The 26,538-nt window shown below is 37.1% G+C and overlaps 1 protein-coding gene across 1 annotated transcript in view; it reads right to left on the reverse strand.

Moving 5' to 3' along the window:
- The window catches only part of LOC148950618 (zinc finger FYVE domain-containing protein 21-like), a 60,495-nt gene extending 37,250 nt beyond the window's left edge, over positions 1-23,245 (reverse strand). Inside the window, exons 1-2 of the mRNA XM_089091674.1 lie at positions 23,059-23,245; positions 13,631-13,681 (exon numbers count right to left, since the gene is read on the reverse strand). Of these exons, the coding sequence (XP_088947800.1) occupies positions 13,631-13,681; positions 23,059-23,187 (180 nt within the window). The 5' untranslated portion in view covers positions 23,188-23,245. The remainder of the gene's footprint in view (positions 1-13,630; positions 13,682-23,058) is intronic.
- Positions 23,246-26,538: the final 3,293 nt, after the last annotated feature.

Below are 26,538 nucleotides of genomic sequence, written 5' to 3' on the forward strand. Positions count from 1 at the left end.
CTGATTATCGAAAAATGGGAGAAACATCCTCCAAAAGTAGACAGGAATGCCCCCTCTCCAGCGCTTTCTCGGTTATGATGAATAAAATATGCAAAGTCGACATAGCTTTATTTCATTTTTTTAAGGTTAATTTCATTTTTTTAAGGTTTCATTGAGAAAATTCAGAATCGAAGTTGAACTTTTCTTTTCCGGGAAAATATTGTTTACGGAAATAGTTTTATTTTTCGATCCAAAAATAGACTTAAGTTCCACATTTGAACCAGAGAATTGTATATCCTTAACTTTCTTACAAAAAAACTAGAGTTTACGGTCAAAAACCTTTAATAGCTCAGATTTTACAGAAATAGTGTGTCTGACAATAGATGTACGCAAATTCCTTTTCCTACATCTCCGATGTTTTAATATACATTCTAAATGCTTGATACGCTAGCTTACTCTAAAAAATAATGAACACCTAACAATGTAATATTTTTAATGAAATAATGCTATGTAGAATATTAATACAAAAATATATTATGATACATTATTAATATCAACGATTAACTTTGGACATTTTGAATCTGTTCCATAAAATAGTTTACCAAGTTCTCTCTTGATATTGTAGCTATTGTCTTCTCTTAGTTCGTAATCAGTAGAATAATCATTATTCCATTTTGAATCATACACAATTTTTACTGGTGTCTCATGAACAGGCTCAATATGCTTTTCGTCAATGCTATTATTTGATTCATTGTCTGTTTGATCAATGCCAGTAATGTTTGCTGGTGCTTTGTTCTTCATCGTTTCATCTTTATATTCAGTAGTGATATTTTTTGACAATGCCATTTTTATTTTTCTTGCAATTTCATTGTCTATTAATACATTATTTTTACACAGGTAGCAGTTTCGGCACGTAAACAAGATATGGTTTACGATATTAGTAGCAGAGTAGGCCTTTCTTTTATTAGCCTTCCGTTGAATGCTAATACCCGAAAGCTGATGATTGGATGTATCCGTAGGTTATGTGTTACCTTCAGCAGTAGCAAGGAGTTGTCCTCTATCATCAACAATTATTTTTATGTTAGCATTCTCTTTGAGTGCAATCATCTCTGGAGATCTCAATCTTGCATAACCACCATCATAAGAGTTGAATTTTTTCGGTATCCCAAAGAAATTGAATTCCTTACTGTCATGACAATGCATGCATATATTTCCAATAGTGCTACCACTTGTACTTGTTTCATAGTTTAAATACTTCTCCTTGTTGGCATTCAATGCTACAATAACCTTGTTATGTGAACAAACTCTATTAAAATGTTCCATCTTCACTTTCTTTTTTAAAAGATATGACTTATGTGTTTATCGTTCTACTGTGTAAAAAATACTGATTTAATACATGCAGTAGACTAGGTAGTGACGATAAGCGGTCATAGAATACCAGTGGGAAAGCCACATCGTGTCTCTGACCAATCATTGAGCACAATTGTTAGAACCGTAAGTATACTTTGACATTTTAAGATAGATACAAAAAGAAAAAAATAAATAAAGTTGAAAAATTTCGAAGTTTAAAAAAAAAAATAGTTTGTTTTTATGAAAAAAAATATTGAATTATTAGTTCAGATTTCAAATCCTCTTCTAAAGTCATCTATTAAATCATCTTTTAAAATTTCTCTAACTGTTTCACCGAAATAATTCCCTAAAATAATAATTTGTTCTGAAAAGATAAAATAAAGCCTTAAAAAGTATTATATGGGGGGACGCAGGAGCCATGGGGGGCGCGGGGGGCCCTTTGGGCGCCAAGAGACCCTTGGAGGCCGGGGGTCTTCGTTGGGGTTGGGGGGGGGGGGATCGGAGCCCTTTGGGGTTGTGGTAAGGGACCTCACAACACTCTTCAAATGGAACTTGTGTATTATAATGACCACAGAGTTTCACCCTCAAATCCACTTCTAAAATCATCTTTTAAATCATCTTTTAAAATGTCTCTAACTGTTTCACCGAAATAATTCCCTAAAATAATAATTTGTTCTGAAAAGATATAATAAACCCTTAAAAAGTATTATAATGGGGGGACTCAGGAGCCTTTGGGGCGCGGGGGGCCCTTGGGGAGCCCAGAGACCCTTTGCGGTCGGGGGGCTTCCTGCGGTGTTGGGGTGGGGGGATCGGAGCCCTTTGGGGTTGTGGTAAGGGACCTCACAACACTGTTCAAATGGAACTTGTGTATTATAACGACCACAGAGTAACTTCACTAATACCTGGGTTGGGGTGGGGGGATCGGAGCCCTTTGGGGTTGTGGTAAGGGACCTCACAACACTGTTCAAATGGAAGTTGTGTATTATAACGACCACCGAGTTTCACCCTCAAATCCTCTTCTAAAATCATCTTTTAAATCATCTTTTAAAATGTCTCTAACTGATTCACCGAAATAATTCCCTAAAATAATAATTTGTTCTGAAAAGATATAATAAAGCCTTAAAAAGTATTATAATAAGGGGGCTCAGGAGCCATTGGAGCGCCGGGGGCCCTTTGGGAGTCCAGAGAACCTTTGAGGACCGGGGGGCTTCCTTCGGGGTTGGGGTGGGGGGATCGGAGCCGTTTGGGGTTGTGGTAGGGGACCTCACAACACTGTTCAAATGGAATTTGTGTATTATAACGACCACCGAGTTTCACTCTCAAATCCTCTTCTAAAATCATCTATTAAATCATCTTTTAAAATGTCTCTAACTGTTTCACCGAAATAATTCCCTAAAATAATAATTTGTTATGAAAAGATATACTAAAGCCTTAAAAAGTCTTATAAGGGGGGACTCAGGAGCCATTGGGGCGCCGGGGGCCCTTGGGGAGCCCAGAGAACCTTTGTGGCCCGGGGGTTTCCTTCGGGGTGGGGGTGGGGGGATCGGAGCCCTTTGGGGTTGTGGTAAGGGACCTCACAACACTGTTCAAATGGAACTTGTGTATTATAACGAGCACAGTTTCACCCTCAAATCCTCTTCTAAAATCATCATTTAAGTCATCTTTTAAAATGTCTCTAACTGTTTCACCGAAATAATTCCCTAAAATAATAATTTGTTCTGATAAGATATAATAAAGCCTTAAAAAGTATTATAATGGGGGACTCAGGAGCCATTGGGGCGCCGGGGGCCCTTTGGGAGTCCCAGGTAACCTTTGAGGACCGGGGGTTTCCTTCGGGGTTGGGGTGGGGGGATCGGAGTCCTTTGGGGTTGTGGTAAGGGACCTCACAACACTATTCAAATGGAACTTGTGTATTATAACGAACACAGAGTTTCACCCTCAAATCCTCTTCTAAAATCATCTTTTAAAATGTCTCTAACTGTTTCACCGAAATAATTCCCTAAAATAATAATTTGTTCTGAAAAGATATAATAAAGCCTTAAAAGGTATTATAAAGGGGGACTCAGGAGCCATTGGGGCGCCGAGGGCCCTTTGGGAGCCCAGAGAACCTTTGAGGACCGAGGGCTTCCTTCGGGGTTGGGATGGGGGGGTCGGAGCCCTTTGGGGTTGTGGTAAGGGACCTCACAACACTGTTCAAATGAAACTTGTGTATTATAACGACCACAGAGTTTCACCCTCAAATCCTTTTCTAAAATCATCTTTCAAAATGTCTCTAACTGTTTCACCGAAATAATTCCCTAAAATAATAATTTGTTCTGAAAAGATATAATAAAGCCTTAAAAAGTATTATAATGGAGGCTCAGGAGTCTTTGGGGCGCCGGGGGCCCTTTGGGAGCCCAGAGTAACTTTGAGGACCGGGGGCTTCCTTCGGGGTTGGGCTGGGGGGATCGGAGCCCTTTGGGGTTGTGGTAGGGGACCTCACAACACTGTTCAAATGGAAGTTGTGTATTATAACGACCACAGAGTTTCACCCTCAAATCCTCTTCTGAAATCATCATTCAAAATGTCTCTAACTGTTTCACCGAAATAATTCCCTAAAATAATAATTTGTTCTGAAAAGATATAATAAAGCCTTAAAAAGTATTATAATGGAGGCTCAGGAGTCTTTGGGGCGCCGGGTGGTCACACAAAATCAGAAAAAATGTTCAATGTTCCTTTAGCACCTACGCAATTAGATTAAAAATGAAGATATTTATGCAGAGTTTCAAGTAGCTATGGCTAAGTTTGCTAAAAGACCAGTTATTTTCTTGCGAAAACACACAAAATCAGAAAAAATAACTGAACCCCCCATGTAACTGAACCCCTGTATAACCGAAACCCCGTACAACTGAACCTCCGTGCTACTGAATCCTCGTGCAACTCGACCCCATTTAACTAATCCCCGTGTAACTGAATCCGCATGTAACTGAACCCACGTGCAAGTCAACCCTCGTGCAACTCAACTCCCTCAAAACACTTTTCAGCCATTTCTTGTTAATTTTTTTTATTTCTAAACTATTTAAAATTGACAACACTGTGCAAATCATCACTTGTGTATTATACAGTACACATTCATTCCATCTCCTTCAAAACACTTTTCAGTCATTTCTTGTTAAAATTATCCAATCACTAATTACCCCTTTTTTTCTCCACCTTCAAATGTTCCTTTAGTACCTACGCAATTAGACTAAGTCATCGCCCAGTTAACACTAAGATGTAAATTGAGTAACCATCTCGCAATAACGATCCAAACCAGATTATACCCACCTAACCAGATCAAAAAATGGCGGTCACACTAACTTGATTAGTAATTGGATTCAGATATACTACGAACGGACTTTCAGTCCTACATTCACGGGTTTCTGCAAAGTGTTATGGGCTTCATTGAAAAAATACCAGTTTAAAAAAAATAAAAAATAAACATGTATCCATGAGTTTGACCTCCAAAAAATGAGTTATTCATGCCTCAGGCTTGTGAAAGTGCATGTATATTTTCAAGTAATAGCTATCTGGCCCTGGTAACCCAATTACTTGAAAATACACACACATATCCACGCCTCAGGCTTGTGAAAGTGCATGTATATTTTTAATATATAGATGCCTTACTACTGTTGACCTCCAATTACTTTTGACTATCAGAAAGGGAACTAGCCCTTTTATGTTTCCAATCGGATGAGGTCTCTTTGAAGTTTCTGCGACAACACTTTCTATAAAATGTTTTATGCCCCCAGGGCATAACTTACAACCCTTGCCATGAGGGCTATGGAGGTGTGTCATCCTCAAATGCGAAATTTCCGGACCTTTCAACTACGTTGAACAAAATGGTTATTTTAAAATTTTGAATGGATGTGTTAGGGGAAACAGTGGGCGTGAGAGGGGGGATAGTTGCCCTCCAATTACTTTCGACAATTAAAAAGGGCATTGGCCCTTTCAATTTTCAATCGAATGAGCCCTTTTTGAAGTTTTTACCTCCACGCTTTCTACAGAAACCTTAAACACCCCCAGGGCATAGCTTACAATCCAGCCCAGACGGCTGTGGGTGGAGTTTTATCCTCAAAGGCATAATTTTCTTACCTTTCACTACGTTGAACAAAACGGCTAACTCAAAATTTTGATTGGATGTGTTTGGGGAAATGGTGAGCATGGAAGGGGTGTTAGTTTCCTTCCCATCACTTTCGGCTGTTACAATGGGCACAAGCCCTTCTAATTTCCAATCGAATGAGTTCTTTTCGAAGTTTCGAAGTGCCCTGGTCTAAAAGAAAAAAATACATTGTGCCCACATCGCTCTTTACTTAGGCAGCACTATTGCACTGCTTATGCACAGCAAGCACTTATTGTGGGGAATCACCCAGGGAAATCGTCTATTGTTTTCCTCCCAATGATCGATCTCCCAGCTAGTGCCGACACCTGTATTTACTCCACTTTGCTTTTTATTGTAGACCAGGCCATGAGACGTGGATTTACTCCCGTCGTAACCTTTGACCAGCCCTTGTGGTGGAAAGCCATAAAAATGGTCGAAGCGACTTCACCAGGAAGTGCACTTTCAAAAGTCGTCCCGGAACTTGGCGGATTCCATACCATGATGAGTTTTCTTGGAGCAGTGGGTTACATCATGGATGGGTGAGGACTCAGAGAGGTTCTTGAACACGTGTATGCGCCCAATACTGTTCCCCACCTTCTCAGCGGAAAAGCGATCGCTAGAGCAGTACGTGGACATTTACTTATTGACGCTGCGCTACACGCCATTCTGCTTTCTGAGATTTTTGCCGACAACCAAGCTAGTGTTGATGAGCCAAGACTACAATCCGAAGAAATTGCGGAACTCAGAAACCTATACGAGAAACTGATGAATAAGGAAGTAGTTGCTGAGGTTGCAGAAGGCAATCCTTCCTTAGAAAAAATACAGGAATTCATCAGCAGCAAGAGAAAAGAACTGCTCCAGTGTCGAACATCAAAGCTTTGGTTCCAGTATTTGGACATGGTTGCAATTCGACGAAACTTTTTAAAAGGAGAACGAACTGGGTCATGGGAGCTCCATTTGAAGTCTACATCAGATATGTTACCTTACCTGGCGGCAGCAGGACACAACCACTATACGAAATCATGCCATCTTTACCTCCAGCGAATGGACAAGCTCCAAGATACCCATCCTACAGTCTACCAGGCTTTCCAGAGTGGCATGCATGTATTAAGACGTTCAGATAGATTCTGGGCTGGACTCTCCACAGATCTTGTCATTGAACAGGAGCTTATGCGCTCTCTTAAAACCTCTGGTGGCCTTACCAACGGCAGCGGCATGACAGAGCCTCAGAGGTCCTTATGGGTTTTGTCGCGACCAGTCTGCTCTACAGTAAACCTTCTGATGGAACGTATCTCACAAATTCTGTACGTTAGAAGCGATCAGCACAAGGAGATGTCAGAGCCGATGCAACTGAGAGACTGCAAAGATACGCAGACGATTATCGAGTTTCTGGAAAGGGGTTCACTATTTGAGGGAGATGTTCAGTTAAGAATTATAGCAAATGGTCTAACTGCCTATCCGTCTGCCAAAATTGATTCTGCCAAAGATGTTGGCCTAAAAGTCATTGACGCCATGTCTGGACAGCTGGTCTCTGACTTTGTGTTTCGACTAAAAAAACTGGAAATCAAGATGACCACCAAGCAAAGGCCAAGCGGAGACTGCAAACGACTAGACCCGACTCTTCTTTTTCAGAGGTTTATCATGATCGCGAAAAGGATCAATCTTACGGAAACTGAGTACTTTCAACACGAACTGTGTTCCTACCCAGCGTCACTTTTTGACAGCTCCTGCATGCTCCGGACTGCGAACAAACCAGAACTTGCGAAGGCCATAGCCCAGGCGTGCAACCTTGAGAAGCATTCATTTCCCCTCCCCGAAAGCACTCGATATATCCTAGACGGAGGAGCTCTGCTGCACAGGATACCATGGACAAAAAATGAAAGATACCTGGAGATTCTAGACCATTATGCAACTTACGTGACAGGAAAGTACCCTTTTGTCACTATCGTTTTTGACAGCTACGATGGTGGGGCTTCCATAAAAGATATGGCTCACTCGCAGAGGAGTCGTACAGTTGGCCGTGAGATCTTCTTCACAGCAGATATGCAGCTCAAGGTGAAGAAAGAAGAGTTTTTATCTTGCAAGAAAAACAAAGCCACCTTTATCTGCGCTTTGGCTGATCATCTCCGCGCAAAGGGTGTCTCTGTCTCCCAGGCATCACGTGACGTAGATGTCCCGATTGTGGAAGCTGTTGTTGCCTCTTCACGGTATCACGACACTGCCGTAGTTGGGAACGATACCGATCTATTGGTTCTCTTATGCTACCACTGTGACTTTTCAAGCAAGAAACTATTCTTCGCACCTGAGCCAAAGTCGAATAAAGCTTCCTGAATACGGGGCATACACACCCTGAAAGAGACGCTGGGAGAAGATACTTGTCATCTGATCCTGTTTGCTCACGCCCTGTTCGGCTGTGACTCTCCTTCGCGAATCCACGGTGTGGGAAAAGGTCTTGCACTGAAGAGGCTGATAGAAGACAATGATTTCCGAACATCAGCTGCAGTGTTTATGCAGAAGTCCACTTTGAAGGAGGAATTCAAGACCGCTGGTGAAGACACCCTGCTGATCATATACGGTTCGTCGAAAGGAGGGAACTTGAACAAACTCCGCAGATAAGTTTTTGAAAAGAAAGTGACAACGGGAAACTCTTTTGTTCACCCACAACATCTGCCACCAACTTCTGATGCAGCCAAGTTTCATAGCTATAGAGTTTTTTATCAAGTTCAGGTATGGACTGGGGAGCCTGATCCGGAACTGAAAGTCGAGAATTGGGGATGGAAGAATAAAGGTGACTTCTTGTACCGATTAACAACTGACCTCCCACCAGCCCCGCGTATGCTCCTAAAGATCGTGAACTGCTCCTGTCGTGTACAGTGTAGTTCAGCGAGGTGTAGCTGCTTTAAAAACGGCTTAGTTTGTACTTCAGCATGCAGAACCTGCAAGGGAACAATGTGTTCCAACTCCCCAAAAATTTACAGCAACAATGATGAAGAGAACCTAGAACCCTAGTCGTTAATCCATTCCAAATGAAGAAGTTGTGAAACTAGTCGGAATCTGATTCTCTATTTTGTATTTTTTTATAAGATTGATTCTATTTAATAGACTGTGAAGATTAGACACTATGGGTTGACCCTAAATAGTATACAAACAGTGTTTTAAGTGTGATTTACGATACTGATCACTGAAAACCAGTTCGATTTGTAATTCACTTTCTCTAATTATTTTCTAAAAAAAATGTAGATCATTCATTAAGGATTTCAATTTTTTTTTTCTGGTTCAGTGAACAACCTATTTGATTCTATTTTCGGTCTCAGCTCGTGATTCTACTTCAGAACCACACTTTCATTCAAGAAAATCGGGCTAAAACGAAAATTGTATTTTTTAGGCGAAAAAAGTCGAAAAAATTGAGTTACTTTTTGCATGGTGCTTCTTACGCTGAGTCCGACTTCGTTTTCAGTCTCGCCATGTTATTTTGGGTTAGAATTATACTTCAGTTCAAGAAAAACCGATGTCCACGAAAATTACGATTTTTATTCGAATAACGGAAAAAATAGCATTAAAAGACAAAAAACGGTTACTTTGCGTCGACTCAGAATATGCAAAAAAGGATATGTTGTTCAGTTTTTTTTTCTCTACAAGATGGTGTAAAAATCATTTCTGGTGCAATTTGTTTCGGGTTGACCTCTTTTTGGAGCTCATTTTCCTGTACTATATTCTTTTTTTCGTGCAGGGTTTGCATTTGAAGTATGTCTATTAGTCGCTTTGTGGATACTTTTTAATACTGAAGGTAGTGACGCTCCTTGATGAATCAGGACCTGGTCTTGGATGTCTCCTAAATCAACTATTTCTAATCGGTTTTGTGCTGATAGTGTTGTTCTCTGATGGTAATACTTCTTGTAAGGATGTTCTTCTCTGGAGTGCGAAACCGTCTCAATCACCGGGACTAAACTCAGTGTGTTACAAGGAAAGTTGATTAAATTGAATTAGCAGCAAAAAAGAAAGACGTGGGTATCTTCATCAAGCATCACCGAGATCTTATGGAAGATAAAACTCCTATATTGGGACCTGTCCTATCCCTGGAGGGGACACTTGTCTCTGATGAGGACACTTGTCTTGAGAGGTGGAAGAACCACTTCTGGTCGCTCTTAAATAATACTAGCCCGTCTGTCTCTCGAAATAATAGTCCCAGCCATTCTAGCAGCCAAAGGCCTGAAGCATATGTTCCTCCATATAAGCCTTTCAGCCCCTCAGACATTGGAAACGCAGTTGAGAGGCCCAAGAATAACAAAGCTGCTGGTGTCTGTGGCTTAAGCACTGAACTGCTGATATATGATGGCCCTACAATGCCTCTGTTTCTCCACACTCCGTTTTCCACAACCTGGCAAACTGAGATAATTCCTGAAGATTGCCGGAAAGGTGTCATCATCTCCTTATGAAAAGGAAAGGCTCTGGAAAGGACTGTTCAAATTACCGTGGAATAATTTTGCTTTTAGTCTCAAGAAAACTTTTCTCAATGGTTCTGCTGGTTTGTTGTCGGAATATAGTTCGTGGTATTCGGTGACCTAAAAAAGCTGGTTTTATGTCGGACCGTTCCACCATCGAGCAGATTTTCACGATTAGACACATAATAGAAAATTCACCGAGTTCTGCCTGAACGGCTTTTTTTTCCTTCGTTGACTTCCGTGCTGCGTTCGACTCAGTGGACCGAGAGGCACTTTGGAAGATTTTAGCATTGACTGGCCTCCCCGAGAAATACTGCAGACTCTTCAAAGCTTTACACCATGACACAGAGAGCTGTGTTCAAGTCAATGACCGGCACAGTCCATTCTTCCAAATCACGACAGGGGTGCGTCAAGGATTTGCAGTGGTCCCAGAGCTCTTCAATGTCATCATAAACTACGTTATGACAAAGACGAGTTCACGTCACAACTTTGGACTCAAGTTTGAAGGTCATGTCATCTGAGATGCTGATTTTGCTGACGACCTGGCCATCCTAGCGGACTCCATGGATCAGTTACTCGAAGCGCTTCAAATCCCAAGAGAAAAGGCCGCAATTGTGGGACTGCAGATAAACTGGAAAACGAAAATTATGCCCTTAAGCCTGTCTTCTCCTGCTGTCATTTCTCCAGTCAGCCTGGACGCAACAACTAGCATAGAAGTTGTCCAAAAGTTTTCCTACTTGGGATCCACGATTTCTTCAGATGCCTCCATCCCCCCGAGCTGCAAGTAAGGCTATCCAAGGCTTCTTCTGCCATGGCCGGGTTGAACCGCCACCGTTGGCGAAAACCGAATATCAGTCGTTCAACCAAACTTCGAATTTTCAACGCCCTCGTCAGTTCTGTGATGCTTTAAGGAGCTGAGACTTGGAAAGCATCAGCCGCAACCCTAATGGCTATCGATAGATTCTAGTCGAATAGTCTGAGAAGGATAGAAGGTCTACAGTGGGTCAACTTCGCGACTGACGAGAAGCTGATGCATTTCACGAACCAGTCCTGTTTTTCTACCCAAGCAGCCGAGCGTACCTAACGGTGGTTTGGACATCTACTTCAAATACCACCGCACTTACCTCCAAAGATTAATCTTGGACTTTGACCCTGTCAAAGCCGGTTGGGAGTGACCTCGTGGCCGCCCAAAGAAGCGAGGGTCCGACAGCGTATCCGAGTTTCTAGCGATGGCAAATATCAGACCAAGTGAAGTGCAAACCCTTGCAATGGATCGAAGTGGATGGAGGAAGCAGACGTCACTCTCTACGCCGAGTAACACCTGGCATGAGACCTAAGTCAAGTAAGTCAAGGAATGTACAAGGTCCAGTATCAGAGTCACAGAATACTGTGACTCTGAGCCACAAACAAATCAGTACATCTTCATAATAACAGATATGAAACTAGACTCTCAAATATCTAAATTGAGCTTCGTATATATACAGAAGCTAATCTAGTACACTAGTACGCAATCGACCCCTGGCTTATTACAAGCGTGGGTCAATTGCTCTTATGATATATGAGAACTAAATGGTCATAAAAATATGTAGGTTGAAATCTCTTGAACTTAATAATGGGACAAATATGCATCCTACGTGACATCCGAAAATACAGAAAAATACATTGTTAATGAAGTTCACACGTAGATTAGAATGTTTGGGCGTCATAGATTTACATCTGAAGTGGTTTGAAAGTTTTTTTAAGTGTTAGAGTTATGTTCAATTATATTATTTCTCGTCAGTATTTTATCAAAAGTGGTGTTCTGCAGGATTCTGTTCTAGGTTCACTGCTTTATCTTATTTGTGTTGATACGATGGGATTCTACCTGCCAAGTGCTTGCCTAACTTCGTTTGCAGATGGTATTGCTCTTACTTTTTCCAGTTGTTGTGTTGAATCTCTAATAGAAAAGGTTGATAGTGTAATCGCTCAACTTTATATATTCACTAGTCTTAGCCTTTTATCAGTAAATGTAAGTAAAACTAATTTTATTGTTTATAATAGAGTGGGAACACCAATTGGTCTTGATGGAAAAATTTTATTGAGTGGAGAAGGGCCATTGAATCAGGTAAATTGTCTGATACCTTGGTTTTTATGTTGTTTGTAATTATTTTGGAAACGACACGGCGGTTTAGTTGCTACAAAAGTGACTAGAGGAGTTGGAGCTATTTGTCGATAGAAAAATTTTCTTCCAAATAAAATTTTACTTCTTTTATATCAAACAATAGTTAGTCCTCATATTTTATATGGATGTGTTTTATGAGTTAGTAATTTCTATTCTAATTATAAACGTATCCAAATTTTACAACATGAAGTGGTTAGAATAATCGGAGAATATGTAATAGTTTTTAATGATACGGAGACGTACTATAGAAATTTAAGAGTGATAAATGTTGGACAGTTCTGGAATTATCAGGCTGCAATTTTTGTATATGAATGCCGGGATGATATATGCCCAGACATTTTTTCTCATTTTTATAAGAGTAATAGTTGCTGACATTAGTATAGTACTAGAAAAGTGGATAACCTTGTGATTGAGCTTAGGCAGAGTACTCGGGCAGGATTTACGATTCGCTATTGGGACCGAGACCGAGTGTTTGGAATATGCTTCCGGACGAGTATTAAGGCGGCTGAACATCTACAGCAGTTTAAGAAAAGATTAAAGAAGTATTTATTGGAAGGGGAGAATGAGGAACCATATCTTGTGTAGTCTTTGTTTATTCTTATTTATTTTAATATATATATATATAAATATATATATATATATATATATATATATATATATATATATATATATATATATATATATATATATATATATATATATATATATATATATATATATATATATATATATATATATATATATATATATATATATATATATATATACATATATATATATTTGATGAGAAAGATTGATTTTTATATTTATTTTACGTGTTATTATTATATTTGTATGTGTGCCTGTGTATGTATATGTACACACACATATATATATATATATATATATATATATATATATATATATATATATATATATATATATATATATGATGAGAAAGATTGATTTTTATGTTTATTTTACGTGTTATTATTATATGTGTATGTGTGCATGTGTATGTATATGTACACATATTCAGTTATTCAGTTGAATTTGTTGATATTGGTTGTTGTAGTCGTTCGCCCTCAGAGCTTTGTTTCTTCTTGAATGGCTACTTGTCAAATGATATAATTGTGTTGTCTTTTTTTTTAAATAAAGTTTAATCCAGTCCAATTTTTTCCATGTTCGTAGAATTCTGTAAAACTAGCACTTAAGTGAAAAACAAGCTTCCTTGAGTTTTATTCAGTGAATTAAAATTATATATTAATTATTTTTGTTACTTCATAGCCGGTAAAAGACTATCGAGAGTCTTATAAATTAGTCTTTTATTTCCTGCAAGCTACCTAAGAATTTTTCTGCTCCTAGTCCTATCTTGATGTGTCACTTTTGTGTTTTCAGTAAAGATCTCGTCTTTCAGAACTCTCCGAACATGGGGAAGCATAAAAAGCCGATTTATTTGAAACAGATTTTTGAAAATATGCTGCATAAACTGCGAACGAGTAATTTGTTGTTGTTGTTATTTTCAAATTAGCTCTTTGCCTTCATCAGAAAGTTTTTTTTTTTTCGAGTTTGTAAACTTGACTATTGAGCCTAACTTACCCTTCTATTCATCATGTTGAAAATCATATAGCAATCTTGGCACCGCTCAACCTGAAAGAAATATCAAATTGTACCTAAAATGTAAATTTGAAATTATATTGGATACTTTAAAAGCAATAGCAAACATAATTATTGTAAATATTATACGTTAATTTAAATAATATACATATATGCCTCTTGTTTTTGTCCTAAATGAAAGTAAAGGACAGGCCAACTTCAAACGAAAATATTATTATCATTTAAGGGGGGTGGGGGGTGCCAGCTATCACCCTCTCACTCTTGACGCTAATCTTTAGTGCTTTCTTGAAACCGTTCTTGAAACTAGTGCTTTCTTGAAACCGTTCAATAGCTCAATACATACAGCCAATAGGTACTTATAAGTGTTTTATATACCGAAAATATTTGAGCTGAAAATGTTGTAATCTTTAGAAAAATGAGAATAAATAAACTCTTTAAAGCAGTGTGATAAAATATATCTTTCTTTCAACTGCTCTTGTGTAAGAGCATTCGTTCTTGAAGAACTGAAAAAAAGTCAGTTTGCCGTAAGAGGATGAGGGGCTAGCCGCCTCCTTCATATATAAATACGAAGCCATATATATAATGTCATATATAAATATGACAATTTTTTTTAAGGTATAATGCCACGCTTTACTTTCATTACACTTTTTTCTATTTTTTTCTTTTTGTTCGTTCGTAATATCATATTAATGCGATTATGCAACAAGCCTATGGCTTCCTCCTTTATTCGATAAAATAAAATAAATAAATAATTATAATAAAAATATTGGGGTGACCTCTTTCCGCCCTATAACCTAAGATCGCTATGCTTGACTTCAACGTATGTAAATATATTCCGCCGCTAGAAACACCTTTTTTGCATTAACAGGAGAGCTTTCTTCTCTCTCAGCACCCACTTTACCAGTTTAGTTCAAATATTTAGTTCCAAATGAATGCAGATATTCTAGATCAAGTTTTGAGGCTATGAATACCCTTTTCCATAAAGGACACCTTAGACGGTCAATCGATTTGATCAAAAGCTTCCATCAATCAACTGATTAAAGCCCAATTGACTGTCTAGGAACCAATTGAGTCATTCAAACTTTCTATCAATCACCGTCAACGCTTGACTCACGCGTCAAGCAGGTCCCTAAATGGCCAATCATGCTTTAATAAATTGATTGACGGAACCTTTCGATGAAAATGATTGACCATTTAGTGACCCTACTCTGAAACCAAAGAGGAGCTTTGAAATAATATTGCCGGTGGTATTACTAAATAAACGGTTTGGAATAACCTTTAGGGACTAACCACACAATATAATAATATTGTTGTCAAGATCCTGCTTAATTAACACAATAAGATCTTACTTGTTGTGCCGTTCTTTTGCAAACATCTATCATCATTCTGCTCTGATCAGCGGTCTAAGAACAATGATGAGTATATCATCAAAGTTCTCTCATCATTGTTTTATGTGGCAGAAAAATGGCGTTCTTCACACTTTTTGCTGACACCAGTGAGCTGTAATATCTTAGAACAAAGTTGAACGAAAGAACGAAAATCTTTGCAGAAAGATGTGAGATCTTAGATGTAAGATTTTAGAGCAAAAGAACGGACCTAAAATAAGCTTAGCTTTTTGACATGTCTAAACTGATTAGCTATGTCTGAATTGCCGTTGGATGGCAGTTTGGCCCTATTTGAGCCAAAATTGTTGCTAGTGTCATAAATTGGAATTTTACCGCAGTCATATCTTTTTGAATGCTTGAAATGTATATTAAGAACTGTAAATGTTCGTTAGAACGAGCCTCTTCCAATATTCCACGATCAATACGATACGATGGTTCCTGAGAAAGAAACAATAAATATACACTCCCGGCTATCCTGCACAGGAAAAATACGAAGCTGGGTAGCTCTGTAGATCAGAACCTGAAATCTTGGCTCTGAAGTTCTAAGACAGAAGCATTTCATGGTGTAATTTTATCAATATTGCGCCCCTTTTCCGGGGGGGGGGAGGGAGATATCTCTCCAAAAATGTAACCACAGTTCATGGCTATGAACTATAAGTAAAAAGAGACTCATCCTAACAGTAACCAAGACTCTAAAAACTTTTATTTGAGTAAACAATACAGACATAAAAGAAATGTACTTTTTATGCTATTTTAAAATATGTAAAGTTTACAAAGCTTAAGTTACCCCTAAAAATCTATGAATATGGGTAAATTTTCAGAAATTTAGAAAAAAAGTAAAAATACCCTCGACAAGGGGAGTGATCTTGATCAAAATTTATGCCATCAGAATCAGTATATTAGCAAATCCTACAAAATAAGTTTTAAGCCCCTATTAACAAGAAATTTTGTGTTTTTTTTCGAAAAGGTCATGGATGCGTGTTAGTTTTTATTACTCTTTTCTAGGGGCTATCTCATCAAATCAGTGGTCTCAAAGTATGTAAAAAGGGTTCATTTGAATCAAAATTGAAGGTTCCCAAGCAGCAAAAGAGATCATGTCATAGCAAAGAGGCATTACCTGCCTTTTCAGAGGCAACGCTATAGCGTTGCCTATTGTAAAGGCCACACGGCTCCAATGTTTTATTATTTATTTATTTTTTTCCCCAGAGGCACTTCATATGGAAGGGGTCGTCGTAGAAACTTAAAAGGGGGCTCATTCGATTGAAAATCGAGAGTTCTAGTGCCCTTTTTAATAGTTGAAAATGATTAGAGGGCAACTACCCCCCCCCCCTCGGGCCCATCATTCCCCCAAACACATCCAAATCAAAATTTTGAGATAACCATTTTGTTCAGCGTAGTTGATTTCTAGATAGAAAATATGTTTTTGAGGAGGACACTCCCCCACAACCCTCAGGGCAAGGGTTTTAAGTTATGCCCTGGGGGCATATAAGGTTTTTATAGAAGGCGTTGTCGTAGAAACTTAAAAAAAGGCTAATTTGATTGAAAATTCAAAGGGATAGGGCCCTTTTTAATAGTCGAAAGTGATTGGAGGGCAACTAGCCCCCCCCCCAGCCCATCATTCGTCCAAACATATCTAATCAAAATTTTGAGATAGCCATTTTGTTCAGCGTAGTTGATTTCCACATAGAAAATATGTTTTCGAGGAGGACAATCCCCCACAACCCTCAGGGCAAAGGTTTTGAGTTATGCCCTGGGGACATAGAAGGTTTTTATAGAAGGTGTTGTCGTAGAAACTTCAAAAAAGGCTCATTCGATTAGAAATTCAAAAGGCTAGTGCCCTTTTTAATAGTAAAATGTGATTAGAGGGCAACTACCCCCCCCCACGCCCATCATTCCCTCAACCACATCCAATCAAAATTTTTAAATATCGATTTTGTTCAGCGTAGTTGATTTCCAGATAGAAAATATGTTTTTGAGGAGGACTCTCCCCCATAATCCCTAGGGCAAGGGTTTTAAGTTATACCCTGGGGGTATATAAGGTTTTCATAGAAGGCGTTGTCGTAGAAACTTCAAAAAAGGCTCATTCGATTAGAAATTCAAAGGGCTAGTGCCCTTTTTAGTAGTCGAAAGTGATTGGAGGGCAACTACCCCCCCCCCACGCCTATCATTCCCCCAAACACATCCAATCAAAATTTTGAGATAGCCATTTTGTTCAGCGTAGTTGATTTTCAGATAGAAAATATATTTTTGAGGAGGACACTCCCCCACAACCCTGAAGGCAAGGGTTTTAAGTTATACCCTGGGGGCATATAAGGTTTTTATAGAAGGCGGTGTCGTAGAAACTTCAAAAAAGGCTCATTTGATTAGAAATTCAAAGGGATAGTGCCCTTTTTAATAGTCGAAAGTGATTTGAGGGCAACTAACCCCCCTCTCACGCCACCTTTTCCCCAAACACATCCAATCAAAATTTTGAGACAGCCATTTTATTAAACGTAGTTTTAAGTTCTGGAAATTAGGTCTTTGAGGATGACAACTCCCCCCAACCCTCAGGGCAAGGGTTGTAATTTAAGGATTCTCCGAATCCTTCCCATTATTTCTTATGGAAGGGATGTTCGTATAACTTTAGAGAGGGCTCATTTGATTGGAAATTGAAAGTTCTTGTTCACTTTTTAAGAGTCAAAAGAGATTAGAGGGCAACTACCCCACCCCCCTCCTCCAAGCCCTAAATGCATCAGATACAAATTTTGAGATATACATTTTTTTTAAAATAATTCTAAGTTCTGATAACAAAACACTCCGGTGTCGACACAGCCCACCAGGGCCCCGGGGTAGGCAATGTAAGTTATGTCCTGGGGCCATATAAATAATCAAACAATCATTAAATAAACAATCAATGCAAACAAACATACAATAGATATTAATGTAAATTAATAAATAAATTTAGTGCTGATATTAATGTAAATTATTAAATAAATTTCTGCGGGGCGGAATTTAACGCGGGGGAATTCAGCAGGAAAAGAAAATGTTCTTTGAGGGGGGATGAATTTCCCAGGGGGGGGGGGTTCCAAATGTGAATTATTCACGGAGGGGACGACTAAACCCATTCGATAATATTCTAAATTTTACATCTGAAAGTAACGGGAATAAAGAATCAACGGAAATGTCAGAGATAGCACTTCAGGTTCCTTTAGACGATTTTGTTCGTTTCTTTTGAAAAAGTAAAAACATTTTGAAAAGACAGATGATTTCCATTTGTATTACTTTCGCTGTGGCTGCTCAATTATGCATATGAGGGGGGAGACTTCCCCCACCACTGTCTACGCTAAGGTTTCAGTTTTTATCTCAAGGCATAAGAATTAACGCAATGCGATAAAAGTATAACTCAAAATAACACATATAAAATAATATATGCACATAACAAGGAACAATTAATCAAAATTGCATATTATGAGTTGAGGCTCACCCAAATGATGGCCCAGGGGGCTCACCATTCCACAATCTATGAAATCAATCCTGCAATAACTGAAAATATAAAGTATTTTTGAGTAGTTTAACGTCTTCCACAACTGAAATGGTCCAACATTCTACAGCCCAATGAGTCTGTCTAATCTCCTAAGTCGGGAACGGAGAAGATAAGTGAAGTTCCACCCCTTATTGAATGAGTCTCCAACTTCACCCTTCCCCTCTCCTATTGTCTACGCTAAAGTATTCTTCTTTATGCCAAGTACGCCACCCCCACCCAAAAGACTTTAATAAGGTAAAGTTTTGTATGGGAAGAACACATAGTAAACCTATTATAATTATCCAATTATAAGGTTAAAATACATACTCTGTGATAGATGCAAAATTGCTTTGGCACACAAAATCCTATTAAGGTCAATTCCAAACAATCGTGATCCCTTTGTGTCAGCAAGTGAAATAGTCTAAACCCCCTTATTGGAGCTATTTTTTCAATCCATTCTTTGTTGTCAATCGCTGTCCACAAGTTCTGCAAGCTGTCTAGTGTTCATATATAAGGTTTTTATAAAAGAGGTAATCGTATAGACTTTGAAAAAAGCCTCATTCGATTTAAATTGAAAGTTCTAGATCCGTTTTTTTAAGTCAAGAATAATCGGAAAATAAGCACCCCCCTATGACATAAAAACTTGAAAATTCTTTCAATTAAACAAGAACAAAAATTAATTAAAAAACTTTCTGAAAAAAAAGTTTTTCAAAGAAATGTAAAGGTCATTTTAAAATTAAGATCATGAGATACAAATACCTGTTAAAATTCAAACTCAAAACGACCAGAAATTACTATTAAAGAATAAATGGAACCCAAAACGAACAGAAATTAAATAAACAATCATAGCCAAAAAAAAATACAACAAGTAATAATATAAATGAATAAATAGATTTTAAAGCGAGTAATGCATAGATTGAATATGAAAATCAAGCTTAAAACGAAAAAAAATATTTGCTATTAAAGTATAAATGAAACTTAAAACGAACAGAAATTAAATAAACAATCAATGCGAACAAACATACAATATATATTAATTTAAATGAATAAATAAGTCTTAAAACGAGTAAAACTTTAATTGAATATGCAGATCAAGTTTGAATCGAATAAAAATAACTACAAACAAGAGTTTGGGTATCGTCTCACTGCAGAAACCTACAACCTACTGCTTCATTAGTACTTTACTGAAAATGACTTGCACTACAAATGTTTTCTTTTGTGCTGAATATTGAAAATAAATATTTAAATTACAGTGAAATTTTGAACTGATTAGCTTTCAGTGATTAATATTATTATACATAAAATATTCAGTTTATTTTATTAGTTCTTTCCAAGATTGGTCAAGAAAAATATAGTTTCACTACAAAAAAAATTTGGATACTGCCCCCTTCTTTAAATGTAAAAACCTAAAGCCTTCTGCGTCATTGGTGCTTCACTGAAAACGAATTACTCGTATATTAGAAATTTATTTTTTTCCAGTTCTTACAGCATTGAAAATGAAAATAAAAATTACAGGAAAAAAAATCTTGGACTGATGGATCTTTCAACAATTAATGTCATTATGTACCTAATATTCAATTTGATTTTGTTTATACCTTCCCACAGACGTTCAAGGTTCGTATAGTTTCTAATACGGTGCGAATGAATCAGTGCGTTTCTGATTTCTACATTAATCTAAAACCCAAACACTTACGAGTAGTTATTTTTAGCCAATTCAGGTCCGATCTCATATTCAGTTTTAGATTCCCTTGTTTTCGGATACGTGTTCTCATTGACATTAACAGATATAGTATGTTTGTTCGCATTGATTGTTTATTCAATTTCTGTTCGTTTTAAGTTTCATTTATACTTTAATAGCAAAATATTTTTTTTCGTTTTGAGCTTGAATTTCATATTCAATCGAAGCATTACTTGCTTTAAGATCGATTTATTCATTTATATTATTACTTGTTGTATGTTTTTTGCTATGATTGTTTATTTAATTTCTGTTCGTTTCGGGTTTCATTTATTCTTTAATAGTAATTTCTGGTCGTTTTGAGTTTTAATTTTAAAATGTATTTTTATATACTGAGCTTAAGTTTAAAATGGGCTTTACTTTTCTTTGAAAAACTTATTTTTCGGAAAGTTTTTTTTTTTTAATTAATGTTGCATTAAACAACAATTTGACACGGAGAGGACTAAAAAGCTTTAAATTGAAAATACTGAGACAGCCGATCAATTTAGAATTATCCAGAAGTTTATTTATTCGGCTTCCCACTTTCAGAGGCCATAATACCATGTGGTGGCACACTTGTTCCTAAAGACATGTGCAGTATATTTAAATAAACGGCTGGTACGGGTGCATTATGCGGGCACTGCTATATACTGTATGTGGAATTTCAAACGGGAAATGCTACAGTCAAACGCTAGAGACAGATACCCGGTACTAAAACAGTTGTTAGAGTGGAATCGATCTAATATGAATATTAAAATTACAATTTGCAATGCTAATGAAATATAATAAAATAGAATGAATATATAATAGTTTAAAAACAAATTTCGGCGATATGTTTGCACATTAGGGGGGAGGGGGGGGGGGGGGGTAAAGCAAAGCATATAATAAAATACGTAACCTTACCTAGGTACCTCCCCCCCCCCTAAATCCCAAAATACAACAGTTTAAATATTGTAAACGGAATGAAAACCACGCATTGCATTCCATTTCTCTATTACCGCAATTCGTTTCATTTATTTCTAGACCTAAGAATGGTCGTCTATTGTCATGTATTAAGAAGAACTAGGAATTTCTAGACAACGGTAGTCGATTGGAATAACTATCTCTGTGAAGTGTGCGTGTTTGACATTCCACATAAAGTATATAGCGGTGCCCGCATAATGCACCAGTACCAAACGGTCAATATAGATTAATTTAAGATTACTAATAATTAAAATTTTAAAGGTGCATTTAATTCCATATTGGAGAGGATGATCGGTGGATATTTTGTTGGTTGCGGAAGGGAGGTCCCTCAAGCTTAAAAAGTTTATTTGTAGGTATAAATCTGATAACTTCCCGTGATCTTTCAGAGAATATAAAAGAAGAAAGAAAGAATTCTCTTACTAATTGCCCTTCATTATGTTGTATATTTTAAGATTAAGCTTAGTAGCAAGCTAGCTAGAGGTGACAGTTTTCCTGTTATTGTCAAACTAGTTTTAGAGTAAAATAAATAATTACATTCATATTTCTGCTTGTACAGAAGGCAGTAGTGTGGACATAGCATTCTCTGTATAAAAAAAAAAAAAAAAAAAAAAAAAAAAAAAAAAAAAACTGAAGATTTCCTCTTAAAACCCCGTGGTCATCATATATTTCAGACCCTCCCCCCGAGAAATCTTATGGACTTTAGGTACTTGTGCATTATATGGGCCTTTCTAAAAAGTCAAGTTTGGTTAATGCTAATGAAACAAAATAAAATAGGATGGATATATAATAGTTTATAAACAAATTTGGGCTATATATTTGCACATTAGGGGATGGGGGGTGGGGGGGGGGGGGGGTAAAGCATGGCATATATTAAATACTTAACCTACCTAGGTACTTTTTTCCCCCTAAACCCACCCCCCCTCCACAAAAAAAGTTTAAATATCGTAACGCAATGAAATCTCTCATACTAATTGCCCTTCATTATGTTGTATATTTTAAGATTAAGCTTAGTAGCAAGCTAGCTAGAGGTGACAGTTTCCCTGTTATTGTCAAAAAGCATAGCATATATTAAATACGTAACCTACCTAGGTACCTTCCCCCCCCCTTAACCCCCCCCCCCCAACCCCCAAAAAACAACAGTTTAAATATCGTAATGCGATGAAAACCATGCTATGCATTGCATTACTGTATAGCGGTCTCTTGAATTAATCCGTCAAAAACGGGTTTTTCGTGACTAGTTTCCTTGTAAAGGCCCATATAGTGCCCAAGTACCGGACTCTATAAATTTTCAGTGATGATTATCATCAAAGCAATGCTATATAAATACTAAACCAGAATTTTAAAAATAGGGGTTTAAGGGAGTGGTAGACTCCCCACATTCAGGAGAGCCTCAGATCAAGTATTTCGTTGAAAGTAGCTGTAATTAAATACAAAAGTTTGAAAAGCAAAGTTGAATTATAATAGCCTATGTGTATCAATAGACTAACATTTATGCTGATTCTAAAAATGCAAAATTCATTAATTTAAAATGGGGTCACAGAAGGTATTGTTATTAGCATAGGAAAATTTGTACAATTTGATAAAAATTACGCAATGAACTCCTCCAAACCTCAAAGATTAAAAAACAACAACCAAATTTAGAATGTGGGGAAATTTCTGTTGACAGTGTTTGGCCTAGAACCCAACCAGGAGTAAATCTGTTGACCCTATCACTGGCCCGCCAAAGCATAAGGTACTTCTACAATAAAACAAAAGTTTATGAAATGGAGCACAAGACTGTTTGCTAATAACAAGGATTTCATTGCTATTAAAAATCTGATAGTTTTAAACAATTAACTGTTCTTACATCTCTGTCAGAAACCCAATTGGGCTCTTTCAACTCAAATGGGGACTTTCTTGCAGGATTAACATCAACCACTTTCACACCAGATTGTGTCTTAATCCATTTCTTTCCATTTTGTGAAGCTATTTCCATCTTATCCCTATGTAATAATAAAATTTGTAAAAATTGTTGTCACTCTACAAGTTCAAATTTCTGTATCAGGTTCGAAAAGGGTTATTTGGGTGTTTGCCATGAATTCTACGTATTCGCGTGGGGTAAATATTGTTTCCTCAGAGGCAATAGGCGTTGTCTACTTCTTAAGATGGTGTAGTGTCAGAAAAATCAGAGACATATTCTGCGTTCAATACAGCAAATGGCTATTGATTGTGGCAACTCATTCAATACTACTACTACTACTAACAACTAGCTGCAGCACCAATCTGTCTGAGACCATTGTAGCCTCACACGCTCCTTCTCCATCCCAATATGTTCAAAGCTTCCCTCTTCACAACCTCCCAAGAAGTCCAAATTTCCTTTATTCTTCTTTGTGACCTACTTGCCTCATTTTTCTTGAGAATGATGCTTAAAAGGAAATAATCTGCAAATGAACGAGTATTACTCAATTATACAGTCAAATATAAAGGTGTCAAATATATAGTTTTTGGTATTCAAAATTAAATTAAAATTATTGAACTAAAATTTTTTATTTGATATTCGTAGTTTTAAGGTTTTACCTTGAACAAACTACTTTGGTTAATTGAGCCTAAATGCATTAAATATTTTGGTATTTGATAACCAAGTTCAGAACGTCAAACTCTTTGGCATTCCGTCAAACTCTTTGGCATTGCTCAACAGAACTGAAGGCTGGAAATTTATATCTTAGTTTTTGTAAGTAGGCTATTGTTTTGTGTGATTTTTAAATTACTGATGTTTTCGATTTTTATATACTTTTACTTTAACCGGCATACTTTTTTCATTTCCTTTAGAAAAATGATTGTAAGCTTCATTAAATAAAAAAAGGCTTTCGACTGAAAACAAGGAGCAACATTAAAACTTAAAACGAGCAGAAATTTTTCCATAGGCCTATATGAGGGGGTTGCACCTTGTCGATACTTCGCAATTTATACTACATTTTTTTAGCACTTTTAAAATAAAGTTACGTATTGTTCTAATGATACTTTCCTTGAGTTTTCAAATTTGTTTTTAAAGAATTAGGACAAAATTTAAACTTTATCGCAAAAAACGAGGGGTTGAGGAGGAGGTAACCTCCCTCATATATGTAATAATTTCTGTTCTTTTTAAGTTTTAGTGTTGCTCCTTACTTTCAGTTGAAAAAAACTTTATTTAATTCCTGATCGTCTTTTTAATAACGCCAGGATACCTGGCCCCACCACCACGGAAAAATCCCTCTCCGCACAGAAATATCCTCTGGGCACTTCAATCCAGGCAAAAACTTACCCCGGAAAGTTACCCTTAACATCTCCACTCCTAAAATTTAATCGGTAAAGAAAAAGCAATACATAAAGAAATTTCGTATAGGAATTCTGGCAAATTCACCAAGCGTAAAATTTCACACCCTGGAAACTTCCCTCTCCGTGGAAAATTCTCTCCTCGTAAAATCCTCACAGCAGAAAACTCTTCCCTCCCCACCCGAAAAATGTATGCATATTCCCAATAACAAATAAAACAATGCATAAATTTTATAACTTAAAAACCTTTCCCCAGGGGCTGTAGGGGGTCATTTTATCTCTAAAGACATAGTTATTGGACCTTTCAACTATGCTGAAGAAAAAGCTATCTCAAAAGTTTTATCAGACGATTTTGAGAAAAAAGTGGAGTGGGAGGGGGCCTAGTTGCCCTCCAATTATTTTGATCACTTAAAAAGGGCACTAGAACTTCTCATTTCCAATAGAATGAGCCCTCTCTCGACTGTCTAGGCCCACTGGGTCGATACGATCACCCCTGGGAAAAAGAATAAATAAACACGTATCCATGATCTTTCTTCTGGCAAAAATTAAAAATTCCACATTTTTGTAGAAAGGAGCTTGAAACCTCTACAGTAGGATACTTTGATGCGCTGAATCTGATGGTGTAATTTTTATTAAAATTATATGACTTTGAGGGGGCCTTTCCCCCTTCTGTAGAAAATCTGACAAATTTTCTCAGGCTCGTAGCTTTTGATGAGTAAAACCAAACTTAATGAAGCTTATATATTTGGAATCAGCATAATAAGCTAATTCTTTTGATATATCAATTGGTATCAAAATTCAATTTTTTAGGGTTTCGGTTACTATTGAGCCGTACTTACAGTTCATTACCACGAACTGTTTGATTACCCATCAAAATCCAAACAGAGACTATTGAAATATTGATCGTTTTTTCTGCGTTAACAAAAATACTGCAATCATAAAACTTTACAGTTTCATGAAAAGTAATTTAACAAATAGAAAAGGTTTAACTAAAGTAAGGAGCAATATCAAAACTTAAAAACAAATATATATTACTCTCCATATAAGGGGGCCTGCCCCCTTATCAACACCTTGCTCATTAAACAAAAGTATTTTTAGTGCTTAGAAAAATCTTATCTTTCCAATTGCAAATTTTCTGAATTTTTTTTTTTTTTTTAAAGCCAAACTTCACAGTAAAGAGTAAGGAGCTAAGGAGGAGATAGTCACCTTCATATAAAAAATACTCGGTTCAAATAGTTTTCAAATCTGTGCCTTGCTTTCAGTTGAAAAGCTCTTTTTTTTATTTAATTTCTGATTGTTCTCCAAAACATTCCCAGGCCTAACCAAGATCTAATTTGAGGTACCTGTCGCTTAAACCGCTGGTTAATTGCTTTTAAAATGTGTAAATCAGTAATTGTACGTGCGTTAGTACCGTCCTACGTTTAAATTTTCACTTTAAAATGTGGATAAAATTTGCGTATACTTAGAAAATTGGCGATGCATAGTAATTCTTGTGAAAAGCCCTTGTTAATGTTACAACAAAAGAATTTCGATTGGATAAAAAGGATTATTATTGTTTGTATGGATGGAAATTCTGTGATACTTTTGATCTTCTACATAACTGAAACCATCACAACTTTTGCAGTAGTATTTTCTAATCGGCAAATACATTGCAAACATTTGTTTAAATACATTGAAATATTTCATATAAATAGGGTAAGAAAATCACATTATTTAAAATTGCTGAAAACTAATTTCCTTGCAGTATTTGCCATCCCAAAGAAATTTCCTGGCGGGGCTGATGATGACCTGTCTTGCCTTTTCCACCTCTGTGCTGGTAGAAATCGTAATGTAACATTTTAGCTTTATAGAGAAACAATTTAATTAATTCCTACTCCCTCTACCTCTTTATACATTTATCGGAAGCCTCGTGAAGAGTAAGTAGTTTGTCCATTAAAATGCATTTTTTAGGAATCTACCCTACCCCCACCTAAACAATGACTCATCCCTCACTCATTATAGCTGATACACAATAACACATCGCCAAACATAGCCT

The sequence above is a fragment of the Artemia sp. Qi Xiang Cuo genome, chromosome 7 (assembly GCF_049724085.1).
Source record: "Artemia sp. Qi Xiang Cuo chromosome 7, ASM4972408v1, whole genome shotgun sequence".
Lineage (NCBI taxonomy): Eukaryota > Metazoa > Arthropoda > Branchiopoda > Anostraca > Artemiidae > Artemia > Artemia sp. Qi Xiang Cuo.